The 23,990-nt window shown below is 42.5% G+C and overlaps 1 protein-coding gene across 5 annotated transcripts in view; it reads left to right on the plus strand.

Annotated features, from left to right (window-relative positions):
- Positions 1 to 23,990, plus strand: part of LOC137644011 (probable phospholipid-transporting ATPase IIB) — a 238,379-nt gene that overhangs the window by 170,636 nt on the left and 43,753 nt on the right. For all 5 annotated transcript variants that reach the window (XM_068376881.1, XM_068376884.1, XM_068376882.1 and 2 more), the window contains exons 19-20: positions 20,852 to 21,018; positions 21,259 to 21,459. In XM_068376881.1, coding sequence (XP_068232982.1) covers positions 20,852 to 21,018; positions 21,259 to 21,459 — 368 coding nt within the window. The remainder of the gene's footprint in view (positions 1 to 20,851; positions 21,019 to 21,258; positions 21,460 to 23,990) is intronic.

A 23,990-nucleotide genomic window follows, 5' to 3' on the forward strand; every position in this document is an offset into this window, starting at 1 on the left:
GAGTTTGCTTTAGGCACGCAGTCATCCGCGCCTGCCTTTACGAAGCTCGTCCTCGCCCGCTCGTCCAAGAGAGCTTTAAGGGTGTTGGGTGATTGGATGCAATCCAAAAAGCACTTGGGGAAGACAGCATTCTTGTTCCCCCCTGCGAAACTCGCTTCCAGATCGAGCGTCTGGTATGCCACGGGAGAAGTTCGCGGCTTGGGAGTTCCTGCCTCTGCCCAGGGCGACTTCTCAAGTCTAGTAGACTCTCCCCGCAGGCTGGCCATGAGACGCTCCAAGATTTGTTGGACTCCTTCAGATTTAGATCATCTGATGAAAGGAGTGTTCAGAGCATTCGAAGTGTTTAACTTTTTGGATTGGTGTTTGGGAGCGTTGAGCAGGAAGACCTCCCCGTCTGACAAGGAAACTTCCATGCTCATTATGTCCTGCATGGACAAGGCCATACGGGATGGTTCCAGTGAGCTTGCGGCTTCGTTCGTTTCCGGGGTCCTCAAGAAACGAGAAAACCTTTGCTCCTTCTTGTCAGCTGGAGTAACTCAATGTCAGAAGTCAGAACTTATGTTTGCTCCTCTCTCGAAGTGCCTTTTCCCAGAGGAGTTGATCAAGGAGATTGCTGCCTCCTTGATTAAAAAAGACACGGATGACCTAGTTGCGTCATCTGCACGCAAAGCCACCCCTTTGCCTTCCGTGTCTAGACCCAGGATGGATACTCCAGCGTCAAGATTCATTCCGCCCTTTCGTGGCAGAGCCTCCAGCAGAGGAGGTGCTCGTGCCGAAGGGAAACGTGGGAGCAAGAAGAAAGGTACCAAGTCCTTTAGAGGCAGAGTCTGACTGCCACCTTCTTCAGACAGCAGTGGGAGCCAGACTCAAGAACTACTGGCAGGCCTGGGAGAACAGGGGCGCAGATGCACAATCTGTGAAGTTGCTCAGAGAAGGGTACAAGATCCCATTCTTGCGCAAGCCCCCTCTAGCAACGACTCCCATCGACCTCTCTCCCAGGTACAGAGAGGAGGACAAGAGACTAGCTTTGAAGCAAGAGGTGTCTCTCTTACTAGAAAAGGGAGCGGTAGTCAAAGTCCGGGACCATCAATCCCCGGGCTTCTACAACCGTCTCTTCTTAGTGGTAAAGAAGACAGGAGGGTGGAGACCGGTGCTAGACGTCAGTGCTCTGAATGTCTTTGTCACCAAGCAGACGTTCGCCATGGAGACGACAAAGTCTGTTCTAGCAGCGGTCCGGAAGGAAGACTGGATGGTCTCTTTAGACCTCAAGGACGCTTACTTTCACGTCCCCATCCACCCAGATTCCCAACCTTTTCTAAGGTTCGTTTACGGGAAGGTTGTCTACCAATTTCAAGCCCTGTGCTTTGGCCTAAGCACGGCGCCTCTTGTCTTTACGAAACTGATGAGGAATATTGCCAAATTCCTGCATTTAGCAGACATCAGAGCCTCCCTCTATTTGGACGTCTGGCTTTTAAGAGCTCCGTCCAGTCGTCGCTGTCTGGAGAATCTAAAGTGGACTCTAGATCTGACCAAGGAATTGGGTCTCCTGGTCAATATGGAAAAGTCCCAACTGGTCCCATCCCAAACTATAGTGTACCTAGGGATGGAGATTCACAGTCAAGCTTTTCGGGCTTTTCCGTCGGCCCCCAGAATAAGTCAAGCCCAAGGATGCATCCAGAACATGCTAATGAAGGACCGATGTTCAGTCAGACAGTGGATGAGTCTGATAGGGACGCTTTCATCACTGGACCAGTTCATTGCGTTAGGGAGACTGCACCTCCGTCCCCTTCAATTTCACCTGGCTGTTCACTGGAGAAAGGACAAGACGCTAGAAGCGGTCTCGATCCCTATTTCCGAGAAGATGAAGTCATCACTGACCTGGTGGAAGCACAACATCAACCTCAGAGAGGGTCTGCCCCTGACTGTTCAGACCCCCAACCACGTTCTCTTCTCGGACGCATCGGACACGGGCTGGGGTGCGACGTTAGACGGTCGGGAATGCTCGGGCACCTGGAACTCGGAGCAAAGAGTGTTACATATCAACTGCAAGGAGCTACTGGCAGTTCATCTGGCCTTAAAAAGCTTCAAGTCCCTCCTTCTAGGCAAGGTGGTGGAGGTGAACTCCGACAACACCACGGCCTTGGCGTACATCTCCAAGCAAGGAGGGACCCATTCGATGAAGTTGTACGAGATCGCAAGGGACCTCCTCACCTGGTCAAGAGATCTAAACCTGTCTCTAGTAACGAGGTTCATTCAAGGCAACATGAATGTCATGGCGGACCGCCTCAGTCGGAAGGGTCAAATCATCCCAACAGAATGTACCCTTCACAAGAATGTATGCAAGAGACTTTGGGCCACATGGGGCCAACCTACCATAGATCTCTTTGCAACCTCAATGACCAAGAGACTTCCAAATTATTGCTCTCCGATCCCGGACCCAGCAGCAGTTCATATAGATGCCTTCCTACTGGATTGGTCCCATCTAGACCTTTATGCATTCCCCCCGTTCAAGATTGTCAACAAGGTACTGCAGAAGTTCGCCTCTCACGAAGGGACAAGGTTGACGTTGGTTGCTCCCCTCTGGCCCGCGAGAGAATGGTTCACCGAGGTACTGCAATGGCTGGTGGACGTTCCCAGAACTCTTCCACTAAGAGTGGACCTTCTACGTCAGCCACACGTAAAGAAGGTACACCCAAGCCTCCACGCTCTTCGTCTGACTGCCTTCAGACTATCGAAAGACTCTCGAGAGCTAGAGGCTTTTCGAAGGAGGCAGCCAGGGCGATTGCTAGAGCAAGGAGGACATCCACTCTTAGAGTCTACCAGTCGAAGTGGGAAGTCTTCCGAAGCTGGTGCAAGTCGGTATCAGTATTCTCAACCAGTACCTCTGTAACTCAAATAGCTGACTTCCTTTTATACCTGAGGAAGGAAAGATCTCTTTCAGCTCCCACGATCAAGGGTTACAGAAGCATGTTGGCAGCAGTCTTCCGTCACAGAGGCTTAGATCTTTCCAACAACAAAGATCTACAGGACCTCCTTAAGTCTTTTGAGACCTCGAAGGAGCGTCGTTTGGCCACACCAGGTTGGAATTTAGACGTGGTACTAAGATTCCTTATGTCAGAAAGGTTCGAGCCACTACAATCAGCCTCCTTTAAAGATCTCACTTTAAAGACTCTTTTCCTCGTCTGCTTAGCTACAGCTAAAAGAGTCAGTGAGATACACGCCTTCAGCAGGAACATCGGATTTTCATCTGAAACGGCTACATGTTCTTTGCAGCTTGGTTTTCTAGCCAAAAACGAACTACCTTCTCGTCCTTGGCCCAAATCGTTCGATATTCCAAGCCTTTCTAACTTGGTTGGAAATGAAATAGAAAGAGTCTTGTGCCCTGTTAGAGCTCTTAAGTTCTATTTGAAACGAACTAAACCTTTACGAGGACAGTCAGAAGCTTTATGGTGTGCTATTAAGAAACCTTCTTTACCTATGTCGAAGAATGCAGTTTCCTATTATATTAGACTGTTGATACGAGAAGCTCATTCCCATCTGAATGAGGAAGACCATGCTTTGCTGAAGGTAAGGACACATGAAGTTAGAGCTGTCGCAACTTCAGTGGCCTTCAAACAAAACAGATCTCTGCAGAGTATAATGGACGCAACCTATTGGAGAAGCAAGTCAGTGTTCGCGTCTTTTTATCTTAAAGATGTCCAGTCTCTTTACGAGAACTGCTACACCCTGGGACCATTCGTAGCAGCGAGTGCAGTAGTGGGTGAGGGCTCAACCACTACATTCCCCTAATTCCATAACCTTTTTTAATCTTTCTCTTGAAATGTTTTTTATTGTTGTTTTTGGGTTGTCCGGAAGGCTAAGAAGCCTTTCGCATCCTGGTTGATTTGGCGGGTGGTCAAATTCTTTTCTTGAGAAGCGCCTAGATTAGAGGTTTTGATGAGGTCCTTTAGTATGGGTTGCAACCCTTGATACTTCAGCTCCTAGGAGTCGCTCAGCATCCTATGAGGATCGCGAGGCTCAGTAAGGAAGACGTACTTAAAAAGGCAGAGTAATTGTTCAAGTTGACTTCCTTACCAGGTACTTATTTATTTTACGTTTGTTATTTTGAATAACTGCTAAAATGAAATACAAAATACTTAGCTCTTAATAATGTAAACAAGTAATGCTGGTCTCTACCCACCCCCCTGGGTGTGAATCAGCTTATATGATCACCGGCTAAGTTTAATATTGAAAAATGTTATTTTTATTAATAAAATAAATTTTTGAATATACTTACCCGGTGATCATATATTAAAGGACCCTCCCTTCCTCCCCAATAGAGACCCAGTGGACCGAGGAGAAAATTGGTTCTGTGTTTACATAGAGTACTTGAGTACCTGCTCGACAGATGGCGCTGTTGATGTACACCCCCACCTGTATAGCGATCGCTGGCGTATTTTGTCCTTAGGTTTTTCTGTCGGGCAGCAGAGCTGACAGCTTATATGATCACCGGGTAAGTATATTCAAAAATTTATTTTATTAATAAAAATAACATTTTACATTTTTACAGTGACATTTATTTGCATTTATTCCTCATTATTGAATATCATTTTCCTATATATCTCTCATAAATTTATCCAATCTGAATGCATGTAAAGTAGTGTAGAGCTGAGTTTATTATCATTGATATTTATTCATTACAGTAATTTTATCTTTTCTTTGGAGCAAAGAAGAGTGTTTTCCTTAAGACTGGGTTGGAGAATGAAATTAGTTTCTCTCTTTTGTTCCTGGTGGTTGATGATTGAAGCACATGTCTGAAAATGAGATAACTTTAATTTTATTTTTGTTATTATTTTGTTATTGTTAGTTGTTGTTATTATTTTTGGGGTTAATATGCTCTGTGTTCTCCAAGGACTTCCCTGTGAAAGGGTAGAATGGTGAATCCAATACGAAAAATACGGAGGAAATAAAGTGAAACCTCTAGATACAGTCAGACCTCATTAATCGCGGTTTCTTGCTTCCCCGGTTTCGTTTTTTCGTCGCCAAGGAAAAAATAAAGAATTCTTTATGATGATGGTTTACCCAACTATTTCTAATAGTTGGCAACAGCATTAGGACTGGCCAAGAACAATTGCAATACCTATTAAATAAAAAATTCTCTCTAAAAATTTCAATAAAACTCAAGCAAGGCCATGATTTCAAATAGCCCACACACCTTTACAACTGAGAGAGCGCTGCGCGCCACTTACCTATCTCTACACCCTGTTGGTCCTAGCTCTCTCAGTAGAGAGTGTATCTATTTACAGTGGTAATAACTTATAGCTAAATTTGAAATAAAACCAGATTTTGAATAAACTGGTGTTTCACTTAACTGTATAACAATAGTAATGCATGTAATATTCACATTTTAGTATCTTATTTATAATTGAAAACAGAGCGAATTATAATCTCATGCATTGTGCTAAGGTAAAGTTACCGAGTCGTAATATTCTCATTCTCTCTCTCTCTCTCTCTCTCTCTCTCTCTCTCTCTCTCTCTCTCTTCTCCTCTCGCTCTCTCTCTCTCTCTCTCTCATATCGAGTTTCCTTTCAGAAGCATTGTTGCATTCTAGAAAATTTATGTACTTTTGCTTTAAATTTCGGGTATATTTTATCAACCTAAGTATTTTGGGTGAAGAGAGAGGAGAGAGAGGATGCAGAGAGAGAGAGAGATGAGAGAGAGGAGAGAGAGAGAGAGAGAGAGGAGAGATGAGAGAGCAGAGAGAGAGAGAGAGAGAGATTTTATATAAATGATTTTAAGTTTTCTGGCATCCTGACATCAAATCAGATTTTATGATTTTAAGTTTTCTGGCATCCTGACATCAAATAAGATCTCTCTATCTCTCTCCTTCTCTCTCCTCTTCTCTCTGCTCTCTCCTCTCTCTCTCTCTCTCTCTCCTTCTGTGTGGTCACACGACACCCAAAATACTTAGGTTGATAAAATATACCCGAAATTTAAAGCAAAAGTACATAATTTTCTAGAATGCAACAATGCTTCTGAAAGGAAATCGAATGAGAGAGAGAGAGAGGAAGAGAGAGAGAGAGAGAGACGAGAGAGAGAGAGGAGAATATTACGACTCGGTAACTTTACCTTAGCACAATACTGTAATGTAACCGTACTGTGTCCAGTACGTAGTGTAGATGTGTGCAAATGTACTGCTCACTGTACATATGATTATAAACTATTGTAGAAACCAAATTAAAACAATATTAGGCAGTATATACTGTGCTAATTATCAGCTTGGGCCACCCCGCTCATGGTAAGGGGCATTAACTTTTTAGGTTAGGAGTTAGCCCACCCATAGTGTAGTATTTAATTCACAAAAATTGATTTCTGGGCTCCGACCCGTGCCGCCCAGTGAAATGCTCCCTTTTACATCATTTTCTAAGGTAAAAAACTGCTATGAATTTACCAGAGAAAATTTGTATAGGAATGCTAGGTTGAACCCAGCTTGCTCACCTTAATAAGGTGTCGGTATAATACTGGGGCGTGAATAAATCACAACCAGAGGTCTCGCACCATTTAGATATCTCCTGTCAATATCCCCGAACAGCGAGGCGCCGTTCAACATCCTACTACTACTAGCGATCCCACGCCAGTGACGTCACTCCTTTTTCATACACGCGCTATCCAAACATTTTTTTGCCTCGATGTGTGAATTTCGCTGGTTTACCTGGATTTACCTCAAGATGTCGGACTCTACCGTCACCCCATCTAAGTTAAGTACCAGATCTATGAGTTTTGAGATTTTGGAGGACTCATTGTAAAGCATTAAGAACGACGAGAGAGAAAGATAGGAGGAGGCCGAGCGCCATGAAAGACCCACGCGGGGTCGTGAAATATAAAACTGTCATAATATAAGCAAAAAAGGGCAAGGCCCCCTCCAAAATCTCAAAACTCATAGATCTGGTACTTAACTTAGATGGGGTGACGGTAGAGTCCGACATCTTGAGGTAAATCCAGGTAAACCAGCGAAAATTCACACACCGAGGCAAAAAATGTTTGGATAGCGCGGTGCTATGAAAAGAGGAGTGACGTCACTGGCGTGGGGATCGCTAGTAGTAGTAGGATGTTGAACGGCGCCTCGCTGTTCGGGGATATTGACAGGAGATATCTAAATGGTGCGAGACCTCTGGTTGTGATTTATTCACGCCCCAGTATTATACCGACACCTTATTAAGGTGAGCAAGCTGGGTTCAACCTAGCATTCCTATACAAATTTTTCTCTGGTAAATTCATAGCAGTTTTTACCTTAGAAATGATGTAAAAGGAGCATTTCACTGGGCGGCACGGGTCGGAGCCCAGAAATAGATTTTTCCTACGTCAAAATCCCTTTATCGTGCCTGTGTCTGTAACTTAACTATTGCGAATAATAAGGCTTGACTGTACCAACTGGAAATCCTTACCAGGTTGACCTAAAGGAAGATCTTTATGATTAACTTAAAGGAAAATCTTTAAGATTCTATCTTTAGAGAAGAAAACTACAGTTTTTACTCTATACAGTACTCCTGTTAGGACTCAAGATTGTGATAGGAAGATTAGGCTATGGAATATGGACCCTCTCTTCCCAAACTTAAGGAAGGGAGCAAGCCCTAACTAGTGACGGCCAGATGTCTGGCCATAAACTGGCACTTTTCCATTTTGTAAAGAATGATCGTCCCCAAAACCAGAATTTAGATTACTACCTTTCTCTAGAAAAAGACTATCACATCCAAGAAGCAGGTCTGCTCTTGTATCCATGTTACGAGTGGTGTTTAGCTTGAGAAGATTATGAGTCCATAGAAATCCCTGGTCAGAAGAAACTTGGCTTCCCATGTCCATGGGTAGGATGGGAACATGACACCTTGAGAATATACCCACTGGGAAGTCGATAATTGCCCTCCTGCCTTTTCGTATCCATCGTTTGAACAGGATTTCAGTATTTTCTTCCCAGTCTAGGAAGACTACAAGCCTCCCTAGAAAGGACAAGAATCACTTAAGGATAAGGACCTCAAGAGCTGTAAATTGCCTCTACCCCTGTCAGGTACGAAGAGGCCTAATCCAGAAATCCCCCCCCCCCCCCCCCCCCCCCCCCCGGGGAGTCAAGACATCACCAAGGAGAAGCAGTCATGACTACCTATGGGAATTAACCAGGTATGACCAGGAGAGCTATCCCCTCCATACCTCCTAACCAAGCTTGGCCTTAAATGCTTTTTCCTTTGATGAATCTTTTAACTGTGCCAGAATGCTTGTTAGCACTGTTTTCAACCAATACTATGGTAATGGCCAGTGTCCTCCTCCCTCACTTCCAAAATATATGACCAGGAGATACAAGGGAGTCAGATGGATATCTCAACTTATGAATAAAGAAGATTTCTCTTAGACCACTCCCAATGAGCTTGCTTGACTCGTCACTTAAAATCTTAACAAACATCTTCCCTGGGAAGAGTTAATCAACAAATGAGGACCTTCCAGGTCAAAGAAAACCTTTACTAGGCTGTTCTAGTATTGAGAGCATTCCAAGACCTTGTCACCTTGGCTAAGGACTGCTTGACAATTTTGAGAACAGTTCCTATACCTTTCATGAAGGTTCAGATCTAGTTAATATATCTTGAAGCAGATTCTGGTTTGAGATACAGTTTTAGAATTCTCTGCCTGAAAGAACTATCGACACCCTCATTACCAAGGCTTCTGGTGGGCGGAATGGTCTCATAGAATAATCTCCCCCCCCCTCTACTATTGAGTAGGGAAAAAAGGTTTTGCTTTATCTCCTGAGATTATCCTTGTGATCCCAGTCAGAAGGGTCTAAGTCAAGGATCTAACAACCCTTCACCTTAACTTTTATCCTCCAGCTAAGTAAACAAGCTGTCTCGAAGGGTTTCCTCCTGGAAACCCAACGCAGAAATGCTATATTTCCTTGGGTGATCATGTTCTTTTAGAATGAGAACCGGATCTGGGGATTTTTACTTGGACTTTTCTCGAGCTTACCTCTCAAAAGTCCAGGGATGGACAGAGCGCTCAACATCCCTGCACAGGGATACTAAGGATTTTCTCCTGTGAATACCCTCAGATTAGAAGCAAAGTTCTTCCTGAACATGGACACTGTGTTGGCTAAAGCAATAACATGACATCAGAAAGCTGCCACCTTGTCCCGTCTCTGGTTCTATGAGGAATCCAGATGCAGGCAAGAAAAGATCTCAGGTTAACTCTTTCATGATGTTGTCTCCCAAAGAGGTTCCTGATCTTATAAACAACTAGTTATTCTGTTCCATAGAGCTGTGCAATTTTCAATATTAATCTTACCCGATGATCATGTAGCTGTCAACTCTGTTGCCCGACAGAAATCTAAGGTCGGGATACGCCAGCGATCGCTATACAGGTGGGGGTGTACACAACAGCGCCATCTGTGAGCAGGTACTCAAGTACTTCTTGTCAACAAGAACTCAATTTTTCCTCTGTCGTGCCACAGGCAAGACCTACTAAATACGCCGTCCCTAACTGGATTTGTTTTCACAACGTTTTGGTGAAGTACACTATTCCAGTTTTGAGCTTTCGCTATACAGGGGTTTTATCTTCATTTCAAAACTTGAACTCGTTTTGGATAGATTTAATTATGGTGATGAAGAGAGTATGGACTCTCTTTCACTTTTAAATGGCCGACCCTTCCCTTAGACAGAAGTGTTGGTGACGAAGAGAGTATGGACTCTCTTTCACTTTTAAATGACCGACCCTTCCCTTAGACGGAAGTGTGTTTAGGTTTTTGGTAATTTTGCTTAACAAGTTATAGATCTTTTTATTTTATATCTCTCCGCCATTTATAGGCCTCTTCGATTAACTTTCCATTTTTTATAAACTTATAAAAATTAATTTTTATGTTTGTTTATATGCGACCTTTCCTAATAGTAGGCGGTCCTTACTTGGAACCGAAGTTAATTAACATTGAGCCCGTCATATCGTATTTCCTTTTAAGAATTTATACTTTTTTAATTTTAATGTTTTTGAAAGAATTTCTTTGATAGTCTCGTACTGTTTTCAAAGATGAACTAACGTTTAGTTTAGTCTCCGCAGTTGTTGACGTTCAGAACGTTCAACATGCGCTCTATCGTTACGATAGAGAGAGAGTATTTCACGGTTTCACGTTGCAGTAAGAGTAAACCGATTCTAGCGTTTCGTTCATTCTTTCTTAGCTTAAATGGTTTTAATTCTAATAAAGGAACTTTTTATTTGGGAAACCTTTCAGTTTTTTTCCTTTAACAAATAATATGTTTTAACGATATATATTTGGGCTCATCTCTCAGGTTCTAAGTCAAGAGAGAGAGAGAGAGATAGAGACGGAGGGAGAGAGAGGAGAATAAACGTTTCGTTCAAGCGGGTAACGTTGTTCTCGTTTTTTACTCTTCTCCCTAGTCGCTATAGGGGAAGAAGGTAAAACTTTTCTAGAGTTTTATTCTTGTTCCCAGGCTTTATGCGGTGAGAGATTTTAAACGTAGTTTATTTGATCTAGTGTTTAGTCTCTTTTCCAGCCACTGAATTCTTTATCTTTCATTATGTTTTTCTGTTGCATTGTAAAACTGTTTTCGCAATTACTACCTTTTAATGAAGGATAGGATTGCGTGTTTCAGGTACAAATCACTTAAAGTTTCGAGTTCAGTGAAATAAGTGCAAACAGAAAATCAAAAGTGATAAAGTGATATGCGCAAAGTGTTACAGAGTTGCGTTCGAGGGTTCGTCTGTTCGTGCCAGTTGTTCACCTAGTCCGATACCTCTTACAAGCTCCCAAGCCCAGGGGAGAAGTAATGTCGAAGGACTTATGGGTTCCACAGGCCTTGATCGACGAACAGACGTTTCCCTCCGTGGTTTCGGGTGTATCTACACACGTTGCCGACGTGATCGCCCCACCCACATAAAGACGAGAGAGCCCATTTATTCCTCGTCTGCGGAAGAGGTTTCTCGCAGAAACCATGGACCAAATCTTGCAGCTTTTAAGTGCAAGTCGGTCCCTTCCGCGCAAGTCCAACGGCCTAGGTGTAGCCACTGGGTCAGTTCGGACTCGCTGCAGTCTTCGACGACTGCACACCTTCCGAGAGAGGCAAGGTGGTACCGCAACAGGCAGTAACTCCGTCTGTTGCCGCACCAGCTGTTTTAGACCCTCAGTCACAACGGACAGTAGCTCCGTTTGTTGCCGTCTTTTATAGACCCTAGTGGTCCATGCTGCAGATATGCAGTCTCAGCTTGCTTCCTTCATGCAGGAGTATCGTGCTGATTAGGTTGACACTGCACCTGTTAACCTACAACCTGCCACGGTTGTGCGTTCAGCAGATACTGCGGCTGCCTGCTCCCACACTCCACCTGTGAGAGCTCCCCCACCGATGCGCAGTCGACCCTGCCAGACGCATGTTCATGCTGCACCCTCCGTTGACATGTGTGAGCTTCCGCATCAGCAGTGGGAAGGTGCTGTCAAGCTGCCGTGTTTTGCCACAATGCGGCATGCTCCGCAACCCACGGCAGTCCCTCCCACGCACCAGCACTCCGCTTTTGTTGTTGCCAGCTCCCACACTCCGACTGCGGAGAAGGTTGACGATGCTCCCGTTGGCCTACAGCCTGCCACGATTGTGTGCCCGGCATGGCTGCCTGCTCCCACACTCTTGTTGTGAGAGCTCCTCCACCCATGCGCAGTCGACCCTGCCAGACGCATGCTGACTCCCACAGACACACGGAGCTCTCCGTTGCCGTGCGTGAGCTACCACAAGCTGCCGTGTTTTGACACGGTGTGTCAGCCTCAGCAACACACTGTGGTTACCGCCACTCGCCCGCAGCAAACTAGTCAGTCAGGAGTTGAGGCTTCCCCACACAGCTTTGGTTGTTGCCAACTCACAGACTGTCTAACAGTTACATGACATTGCCTTCTGGTGTGCTACTAATACACCAGTGCTGTATGTCCTCACGCACCTGTTGGGGTTGACAGTTCAGTTTTTGACAGTTCACAGACTGTCAAGCAGTTTCATAACGTTGCCTTCTGGTCTGCTGCTTATGCACCAGTGAAACCCTCACTGAGATAACCTAGCTTTTCTCGGACATGGTTCCTGTAGATGAGAAAGTGCTGTTCTCCCTCCTTCTGATATTCCCTTGAGGACTCTGTCATTTGGAGAGGAGCCTTAAGCTGCTTAGCCTCCTATGGACTTTAACCCTGGATAGGTACGCTCCTCGGACACCCCTTTAAGGGTATACTCGGACGCGAACGACCCCGACGCCAAAAAAAATTCTTGAAAAATCAGTTTTTGCAGTAACCTCCTTTTTTTCTTTTGCCAAAAAAAACTTCAATGAATGCTTAAAACAACTGTAAAGATAAATACTACTCATCTGCAGAAAAACTATTTATTATAAATATTTTAAAAAATTAAGTAGAAAAAAAAAAGACCTGACATAAAAATTCATAAAAAAAAAGTTTATACATATATACACAAATCCTTTTAGGAATTGATTCTTGAATGTTCAGGACACATCTTGATGTATTTTGGATGAAGTCAGACCCATGGAGGTGAAGATCTGAAATGAGAAAAAAAGAGTAACTTTTTTTGGCCAAAAAAATTTGTCCAAATTTCATGAATTTTTTTGGGTACCCAAATGAAATAGGAAGTTGCTAATTTTTTTAGGGAATAAACATATGTTATCCTAAAATAGAAATATGTAAAAAAATCTTCATTATTTTGTAAATTACATTTATATCAGGGGCCATATCTAAAGGTAATTTTTTGAGTACTTAGAAATTTCGTAAAAAAATACATATATTTAATATATATGATATTTATGCAGGTAAAAATATACCAAAATATCACAAATTCTATAGGAAACAAGAATATATATAGATAGGGCAGCTTACGCTTCGGATATGTCCACAAAATGGCCGCCAACCACACTGACTCAGACTCCCTAATCTGCCACTTGAAATGTAGGAAGGGTATGTCAATTTCAAGGTGTTATTTACTAATCTAATTATTATTGGATATGCATAAAAATTGTATGGTGGGTTGCTGGATAATTGTCGATTATTTTACGACTATAAAATTGAAATTCTGACCCAAAAAATTTTTTTGAAGGGAAATAAAATCGAAAAAAAAAAAAATGTAAAACAATATAATATTTTAGCTAAAAAAATTTGATGATATTCAATCAAAAAAAAAAGTAAACAAAATTTTCCGACAAATAAACATCTAGAGGAATCATTACTCTGTGATAGTTCCTTAGTACGTAGTAATTTTGAAAGAATTGGGAAAAAACGAAAAAATGGCAATCACCGGAAAATCGAACACATACCTATATATACGCCATATCTGGCTAAAAAAAAGATAGGCATGGGTAGCCAGATCATCTAGAAACACTTTCCAACACTATAAAAATATAAGTTTTGCGACACTACTTGCCAATTCCTTACGGTAACATGACTAAGCGAAAAAATGCAAAACAAATAAAAAGGGGCACTCGCGGAAAAATGGCTAACATTCTAATATACGGCATTTCAGAAAAAGAAAATTCAGCCACGTGCTAGGCAAACCATCAAGGCACATTTTCCGACAAATAAACATCTAAATGAATCATTACTCTGTGATAGTTCCTTAGTACGTAGTAATTTTGAAAGAAATGGGAAAAAACGAAAAAATGGCAATCACAGGAAAATCGAACACAAACCTATATATACGCCATATCTGGCTAAAAAAAAAAAGATAGGCATGGGTAGCCAGATCATCTAGAAACACTTTCCAACACTATAAAATTATAAGTTTTGCGACACTACTTGCCAATTCCTTACGGTAACATGACTAAGCAAAAAAATGCAAAACGAATAAAAAGGGGCACTCGTGGAAAAATGGCCATTCTAATATACGGCATTTCAGAAAAAAAAAATTTCAGCCACGTGCTAGGCAAACCATCAAGGCACATTTTCCGACAAATAAACATATAAATGAATCATTACTCTGTGATAGTTCCTTAGTACGTAGTAATTTTGAAAGAAATGGGAAAAAACAAAAAAATGGCAATCACAGGAAAATCGAACACATACTTATATATACGCCATATCTGGCTAAAAAAAAAATAGGCATGGGTAGCCAGATCATCTAGAAACACTTTCCAACACTATAAAAATATAAGTTTTGCGACACTACTTGCCAATTCCTTACGGTAACATGACTAAGCAAAAAAATGCAAAACAAATAAAAAGGGCCACTCGCGGAAAAACGCCCAACATTCTAATATACGGCATCTCAGATAAAAAAAAAGACATGCACGTGTTAGCCCAACCATCAAGGCACACTTTCTAACACATAAAAATGAAAAAAAAATGAATAATATACGGCAATTCCTTACTACGTAGTAATTTTTACAAATATTGAAAAAAAACAGAAATTGGTAACCGCAGTTAAATACCCAATATACCAATAACTACGTCGTATCTGACAAAAACAAAGTCATGCATGGGTAGCCAGATCATCTAGACACACTTTCCAACACTAAACAAGCAAAAGTTTTACGACACTATTTGGCAATATCTTACGGAAAAATGACTTGGCAAAAAAATGAAAAAAAATGAAAAAGGGGCAATCGCGGTAAAATGGTCCTCGTGGTAATGAACGACATTTTAACTAAAAAAAAAATCATGCACATGGTAGCCAAACAATCCACCAAGACTTTCCACAACTGATAACCTATACAAGTTGCACCATTCTACGACAATTTCATAATACGTAATAACTTTGATAATTATGCAAACTACCTTAGAAGGGTAAACTCGGTCGCGCTCGACCCCGACGCGTCTCAGAAATCGGGGAAGGAATACAGCTACAGCAATGAACATCTGGACACTACTAGAGAGTGTAGGGGAGACACCTCCTGCAGGTCGATCACCCACAAATTCAGTCACGTGAGAAAAACCTGTTTTTTTTTTACGCTCGGGGTCGCGAACGACCCATCGTACCTATCCAGGGTTAATTAAAGCATAACATGCTTCCAGGGAGGGTAAATGGTTCCGCTTCAGTCGCTAACCCCGTCTGTTGCCACACCTGCTCCCATAGACCTTGGGCTTTGTTGCAAGACATGCAGTCCAAGCTTAGTCCTTGATAGAGGATTTTTTACGGAGAAGAACCTTCTTGCCAACAACCTTCCTACCGGTTGGTTGTACGCCCTGTTGACGCTGAGGTATCCTACTCACGTCCGCCAGTTGAGATGGTTCCTCCACCGGTGCGACCCAGTGTGGGTTGCCAGTCGCACGTTGACGTTAAGCTACTCTCGGAGGTGGTTGTGGACGTTCAGTGTGTCACTGGGAAGACGTTCAACAACCAGCAGAGGTGACTTGTTGTGACGCAGTGCGGCAACCTCAGCAACCCGATAAGGGGTTGTCTGCACTACCCAGACAGTCTAGACAGTTTTGGGTTGTCGCTGTACTTCCTCGCATCCCCATGGTTGACAGTTCACAGACTGTGCAGCAGTACCATGATCTTGTGTCCGGCTCCGTCACGCATCCACCAGTGCGACCGGATTCAGCGAGTCAGACGTTGCCCACTCCGTTGCCGTTTCCTCATCAGTTTCGGATCAGGAACCCTCTGATGAGGACATGGCTGAACAAGACGATCAACCCCCAGCCCTGCTATCCATCCAGAAGATGCTGAAGAAGGAACACGGCCCTGTCAGGCTGTGGATGAGTCTGGTTAGGACACTGTCATCCGTGGTTCAATTGGTGTCACTTGGAAGACTACACCTCCGTCCTCTTCGGTTTCATCTAGCTCTTCACTGGAAAAGGACAAGACGCTAGAAGCGGTCTCGATCCCGGTTTCCGGAAGATAAGTCTGGTCTGACTTGATGAAAGGACTTTATCAACCTTTTATAGGGTCTTCCCCTGACTGTTCAGTCTCCCAACCACGTTCTCTTCTCAGACGCATCGGACGTAGGCTGGGGTGCGACCTTAGGCGGTAGGGAATGCTCGGGATTATGGAACTCGAGTCAAAGGACAATGCATTTTGACTGCAAGAAGCTTCTGGCAGTACGTCTGACCTGGAAAAGCTTCAGGTCTCTCCTTCAAGGCAAAGTAGTGGAGGTGAACACGGACAACTCCCTGCTTTGATGTTCATCTCCTAGCAAGGAGGGACCTACTCTCTGACATGGTGCGAGTTCGCAAGTGACCTCCTCTCCTGTTCAACAGGTCTAGACTTTTCACTAGTAACAAGTTTCTTCCAAGGCAACTTGAATGTCTTAGCAGATTGTCTCAGTAGGAAGGGACAATAATTCCGACATATTGGACCCTCCACAAAGATGTATGCAAGAGACTTTGGGTCACCTGGGGCCAGCCAACCATAGATCTCTTCGCAACCTCGATGTCCAAGAGGCTCTCAATACTTTGCTCACCTATCCCGGACCCAGCAGTGGTTCTTTTAGATGCCTTTCTACTAGATTAGTTTCATCTAGATCTATATGCATTCCCTCCGTTCTAGATTGTCAACAAGGTACTGCAGAAGTTCGCCTCTCACGATGGGACAAAGTTGACACTAGTTGCTTCCCTCTGGCCCGCGAGAGAATAACTTACCGAGGTACTTCGATGGCTAGTAGACGTTCCCAGAACTCTTCCCCTAAGGGTGGACCTGCTACGTCTGCCACGCGTAAGAAGGTACTCCAAGGCCTCCACGCTCTTCGTCTCACTGCCTTCAGAGTATCGAAAGACTCTCGAGAACTAGAGGTTTTTCGAAGGAGGCAACCAGAGCGATTGTTAGAGCAAGGAGAACATCCACCCTTAGAGTCTACCAATCGAAGTGGGAAATCTTCCGAAACTGGTGCAAGTCAGTATCCGTATCCTCGACCAGTACCTCTGTAACTCAAATAGCTGACTTCCTCTTATATCTGAGGAAAGAGCGATCTCTTTCAGCTCCCACTTTCAAGGGTTACAGAAGCATGTTGGCATCAGTCTTCCGTCACAGAGGCTTAGATCTTTCCAACAATAAAGATCTACAGGACCTCCTTAAGTCTTTTGAGACCACGAAGGAGCGTCGTTTGGTTACACCTGGTTGGAATTTAGACGTGGTTCTAAGATTCCTTATGTTAGACAGGTTCGAACCACTTCAATCAGCCTCCCTGAAAGATCTCACCTTTAAGACTCTTTTCCTGATATGCTTAACCACAGCTAAAAGAGTCAGTGAGATTCATGCCTTCAGCAAGAACATCGGATTTTCATCCGAAACGGCTACATGTTCTACATCTTGGTTTTCTAGCCAAACACGAGCTGCCTTCTCGGCCTTGACCAATATCGTTCGATATTCCAAACTTATCGTATGGTTGGAAATGAACTAGAAAGAGTATTATGTCCTGTAAGAGCTCTTAAGTTCCATTTTAAAAACCTTTACGAGGCCCGTCTGAAGCTTTATGGTGTTCAGTTAAGAATTCATCTTTGCCTATGTCAGAGAATTCTTTATCCTATTATTTTCAGACTGTTAATACGAGAAGCTCATTCCCTTCTGAATGAGGAAGACCAAGCTTGGCTGAAGGTAAGGACACACGAAGTTAGAGCTGTCACAACTTCCGTGACCTTTAAACAAAATAGATCTCTGCAAAATATATTCGACGCAACCTTTTGGAAAAGCTAATCAGTGTTCGCGTCTTTTATCTTAAGAATGTCCAGTCTCTTTACGAGAACTGCTACACTCTGGGACCATTCGTAGCAACGAGTGCAGTAGTGGTGGGGGCTCCACCACTACAATTCCCTAATTCCAGAACCTTTTTAATCTTTCTCTTGAAATATTTTTGGGTTGTCCGGAAGGCTAAGAAGCCTTCCGCATCCTGGTTGATTTGGCGGGTGGTCAAATTCTTTCTTGAGAAGCGCCTAGATTAGAGGTTGTGATGAGGTCCTTTAGTATGGGTTGCAGCCCTTCATACTTCAGCACCTAGGAGTCGCTCAGCATCCTAGGAGGATCGCTAGGCTCAGTAAGGAAGACGTACTTAAAAAGGCAGAGTAATGGTTCAAGTCGACTTCCTTACCAGGTACTTATTTATTTTATGTTTTTTATTTTGAATAACTGCTAAAATGAGATACGGGATACTTAGCTTCTAATGTTAACATGTATGCTGGTCTCCACCCACCACCCTGGGTGTGAATCAGCTACATGATCATCGGGTAAGATTAATATTGAAAAATGTTATTTTCCTTAGTAAAATAAATTTTTGAATATACTTACCCGATGATCATGAATTTAAGGACCCTCCCTTCCTCCCCATAGAGAACCAGTGGACCGAGGAGAAAATTGAGTTCTTGTTGACAAGAAGTACTTGAGTACCTGCTCACAGATGGCGCTGTTGTGTACACCCCCACCTGTATAGCGATCGCTGGCGTATCCCGACCTTAGATTTCTGTCGGGCAACAGAGTTGACAGCTACATGATCATCGGGTAAGTATATTCAAAAATTTATTTTACTAAGGAAAATAAAATTTTTCTGATAGAACAAATAGCTGGGACATATTCTCCCCCCTTTTTTTTTCAAGAGCTTTGGCCACTCCAGAAGAAGATAGTCAGTGACACTTCCTTTCATTAAGTATAAAGAATATCAGGAGAACCTATGCATTTTCAAGGGAAGCATCGCTAGGAACCCCCCTCGAGCTTATGATCTAGACGGGCTTGTCACAACCTTAGCGTTCAGCAAAACCACTCAATTTTTCTAGTCTCCAAAACCACGTTTTTTGTGAGCTTTTGAACACTGATGGAATGTATTCGGGAGCACTATCATATTTGATAGAGAGAAACTATCTTAAGAGCTTGTTTATCTCAGGGGAAGCATTGCTAGGGAACCCCCATAGAGCATGTGTTACTTGTGAGTTTTCCACAACCTCAGCGTTCCACAAACCACTTGATTACACTATCTAGTCTCCAAAACCACATTGTTTGTGAGCTTTTGAACACTGTGATTGAATGTATTCAGGAGCACTGACTCTTTTTGATAGAAACTATCATATGAATCTGTTTATCCTCAGGGGAAGCGTTGGTAGGGTCCCCCTTGAGCATGTTGTACATGTGGGTCTGCCACAACCTCAGCATTGTAGTGGTTTGCCAACTGTGGCTAGATGTAGCATGCAGACTGCCTAGTGTTCGAATGCCAACCACACTCCGTTTCGCTACACAAAAAGAAACAGTGGAATACCTAGAAATCTGGGTAAAAGGTAAACAATCCAGGATGAACTGGGCACGGGGCACCACCCCTTGATATTATACTGGGCAAGGGGACCCAGCTAGAACCTTACTTCCCTATTATCTTCTCTTGCCTTGAGCTTGCTAAATAAACACGTAGTAAGACCATTGATTTATTTCTGGGAAAATCAGCAGAAATAATAAATAGCTTGAATCTCGAGTTAGAAGATAGCAGATAAGACAAAAAATATTATTGGTGGCTTAGAAGGGGACACAGTGGTGTAGTGGAAAGAAACTCTGTTTACAAAATACATGAAAAAATATTTATTTTGAGAAAGAGAAAAAATGGATACATTTATGAGAAAATCCAGGTCTTCAATATTGAATGAACTTAGACCAGTAATAACTAGAGTAAATATGAAGAGGAAAAAAATTGACAAAAAACTATTCACCCACACCTTGGGCACTTCCTTACTAATAATGCACTGCACTCAACACCAGGAATGATTTAATGATGAAAACTTACAGTATATGAAAATGTAAGCTACTGCATGGTATTAAAGTGCAGTTACAACTGGTTATCCTATAATAGAATAAACAATGTGGAGGATTCTGAATGCTGCTTGTAACGGGGCTGCGGGCCAAAGAACAAGAAGCATCTGTTTAATTAAAAATCATTACTTTTCATTTCAGCAAGAACTTGTCTAAGGAATTATCTACTCCTTCTCTGTAGTCCTCTTTATCCTAAACTTGTTGTTTATTCTCTCTCTCCTTTTTTGGCTGATGTTACAACATCTTGCTGCTGTTTAATTGACGGCTCCATGGTGTCGTCTTCAGTTGACGAGCACCGTCGTTTCCTTTCTCCACTAATTTGCACTGTGGCACAAGCACTGTCAAGTCAATTTTCATTGTGTATTTTTTATAATTGTGTTAATAGTTTAACAGTGTATAGTTTGATAGGGATTTGAGAATCATAAAATTTCATGTAAATATATTCATCCTATTTTACTGTGTACAGTTTCACCAAAAAACACTATTCCAAAGGAACTTCTAAAAAACTCCATGATCTACATAAAGAGGGTCTGGTTTAATATGAATTTAGTGTAATTACTAAAACATTAATTGTTTTGGTGATTATTGTAAACTTCTATTATGTCAATATTTTTTTGGTGAAGTACAGTATTTGGAAATTTATTGGCAAATTATTACTGATCAACATTCCCAGAGTCTTATGTAGGCTAGGCTTAGGTTGAAATATGCTCTCACTTTACAATATTTTCATCTGATATTGGGGCTATGAGAACAGAACCCCATCTTAGAAAGCCAAGTTACTTTTGAAAAATGTAATTTATCTCCATTTTATATTTGAATTTGAATATAAAACATACATTTAAAGACTTTTCAAGAATCTTCTCACAGTTATCTACAATAGAAATGGTAGAACGTTTTGTAAAATATCTTTTTATGAATAATGTATCCTTTAACTTCTTTATGTATGAAATATTTGCCTTTCCACCCATCATGCAGAAACAAAATAAATGCCCATGAGCGCCGTATGTGTCGTCTTTGTTAATTTTTAGTGGTTTGGTCATAGTTATTAAGGTTTCGTATTTATATACTGTATTTTGATTTCATGTGAGAATTATCCTTTAGATAGATGTATTTTATAACAACAGCATACTTTATTCTCCATTTAGGTATGCAACTTTCTACACAAACTTCCCAGTATTTTCTCTTGTCTTGGACCGTGATGTTTCTCCAAATATTGCCCTTACATATCCTGAACTGTACAAGGATCTCACTAAAGGAAGATCACTTTCATATAAAACATTTTTCATATGGGTGTTGATAAGTATATATCAAGGTAATGTACTTTTTTGTGCTTGATTTGTTTAGACTATACTCTTAGGGAGAAACATGGTTAGTTTAGAATGCATTACATATTATTGAAGATTATTGATATTTAGGATTTGATTTTGATACTTAGAAACCCAGATGTTAATCACATTTTTCTATATTTAGCTTGCTTTTGTTAGATATAAATTTTTATACTAGTTGGCCATATATTTGTTTTGTTTATTTGAAAAAACTTATTTATTTTCAGGTGGAGTTCTTATGTATGGGGCTATGTTGCTCTTTGAAGATGAGCTCATACATGTTGTAAGCATCAGCTTTACTTCTTTGATTTTAACTGAGCTTCTCATGGTGGGCCTTACTGTACGAACATGGCATCCTTTAATGATAGTGGCTCATTTTCTTTCGCTTGGGTTCTATGCCTTGTCCATAATTTTCATGCATTATTTCGGTAAGTGAATATGAATTTCATTTTTGAAAATGTCACGTTCCTTTAGAAATTGTATCTTATTGTTATAAAAAACAGTCACTGTAATTAGATTCAATTCTGGAACAGTTGCAGTTATGATTTAGTATTACAGTATTGTTATTGTTGTTATAGAAAAACTTAGTTAATTTGATTCAATTCTTGAACAGTTGCTTTAAAATCACCCCAAAACTATTATGAAGTGGTTCATATACCAAAATTAAAGGAACTTATTTCCAAAAGATGGAATTTTGATGATAAAACTTGTTACTGTATTTTTATACTCACTTGATGTTTACATTACTTCTGTCTCCAAAAGTTTGGTATGTCAACTTTAAAAGAAATGAAAAAATTACTGTTTTTCTTTGCTTCCAAAATACTTATGCCTCTAGTAAAGTAATGAGACTAAGCAGTGTCTACCGACATTAACATTCTGTGCATGTCGTATTGCCATCTTCAGCCTCAAAGTAGAAAAAATTCCCTCTCCTCTTGATGCTAATAGTCAGTGGGGAGAGGAGGGTGAACATGTATATGGAAATAAGAAATATTTCATTTCTAAATTCCATTTATTTCTATGAACCTTCTGTGGCTCCACTCCAACCAAAGAAGGAAAGAGATAGAGCATTCAGTTTTCTTAATCAATAAAAGAATATCCTAGATTTGCATGTAGTCTAAGATTTTAGGTAACTCTAAACTACAAATTAACATTTCTTGATACTTCATCAACTAATTGCGTATTTATATAACAAAAATAAAATTACTGTGAAACTACACATAATCTTAAGAAAAAATTATTCATTTGGTGTTCCCGTCCAGCAGGAAGTTCCTCAGGTTCAAGTGGGGAGAAGAGACCTTCCAGTTCCACACCCTCTGCTTTGGCCCGTCGACCGCACCTCAGGTCTTCACCAGAGTCTTTTCTGTGGTCTCGTAGTGGACCCACAAGAGAGGGATGAGATTACTGAGGTATCTAGTCAACTGGTTACTCCTCTTGGAGTCCAGAGAGGAATTGTCAGAGCATAGGGATGAATTAATGGCTTTCTGCAAGGAACTGGGGTAGTGTTTAATTGGGAGAAGTTGCAGCCCTCCCCAACCACAAGGACAGTGTACCTGGGCATGGAAATATGCTCCCTGCAAGCCAGAGCCTTTCTGATGAAGGAGAGGATCAGGAATCTAGAGGAGTTGGTGAAGCCTCTCATCAGGGGAGAACTGGCATTGTTAAAGGAGTGGCAGAGGCTGGTAGGACACTGGAGAAGCTCATTCCCAGGGGAAGGATGATACTACATCAGGCCCAGTGGCACCTGAAAGAAGCACAGGCCCTAGCAATCCAGTGTCCGTCAGCAAAGCATTCCCCGTCCTAGTCAACCAAGGAGGCACTCCAGTGGTGGTTGGACCCAAGGAGCATCCAAGGGGGGGTTTCACTGCTGGATCCTCCTCCGTAAGTTCTGCTGTTCACGGATGGGGAGCCCACCTGCTGGAAAAACAGCCGAAGATCGAGCAGGCCCTCCACATAAATGAGCTTGAACTTTTGGCAGTTCAGAAGGTTCTCATCATCATGGGAAGCTTGTTAGTGGGAAGAAGGGTGGCCTTGAAGAGCTACAATGCCATCATCGTCGCCTACATCAAGAAACGGGTGGCCTGCGCTCCCGCCAGATCCATGACCTGGCGGTGAAAATCCTGTTTTATGCCAAGGACAGTGCCATCTCTCTAATAGCCAGGTACATCCTGGGAAAGTGGAATATCATCACAGGTGTCAAGTGTTGCCGGCAGAATGGTCCCTTCATCTGGAAGTGGCAAGGGCAGTGATAGAGAAGTGGGGTTCGCTCTGCTTAGACCTCTTTGCATCAAGGCTGAACGCAAAGCTGCCGGTCTTCTATTTCCTATTGCCAGACCGAGCAGCAGCTCTGGAAGATGTGTTTGAACACCCGTGGGATGGTCTCGACGTGTACACCTTCCCTTCATTCACCCTACTGCGGCAGACCTTAAACCATCCTCGGGGGCGAAGCAGGCAAAGATGACTCTGGTAGCCACGTGGTGGCCCGAAAAAGAGTAGTTTACAGACTTGAGGGCCTTGGCAGTGGAACCTCCTTGGCCCCTGCCTCTGCAACATGACCTGCTAAGACAGCCTCACTTCCAGAAGTTCCACGGTGGCCTCCAAAACCTCTCCCTTTACGCCTGGAGACTATCCAGAGTTTGCTAAGGAGGGAGTGGTACTCCAAGAGGACAGCCGTCCAGATGACCTCGAAGCTCGGACAATCCTCGAGAGCCATATATCAAGCGAGATGGGCGACCTTTAGAAAATGGTGCAACAAGGAGGGGATTCAGCCTCTCAAGGCCTCAATTCCAGTGCACCTACGACTCAATCGGGGCATGCCAGTCTCAAGGATTTCCAAACAGCCCTGGGCCAGGTATTCCTCCTCAAGGGCTTGAACCTCCAAGCACCTCTCGATGCTGGTAAAAGGGTTCGAGTCCTGCTCCCCCAGGACTCAAAAGGCTCCCACGTGGGACATCGTCAAAGT

This window comes from Palaemon carinicauda, chromosome 7, assembly GCF_036898095.1.
Source record: "Palaemon carinicauda isolate YSFRI2023 chromosome 7, ASM3689809v2, whole genome shotgun sequence".
NCBI lineage: Eukaryota > Metazoa > Arthropoda > Malacostraca > Decapoda > Palaemonidae > Palaemon > Palaemon carinicauda.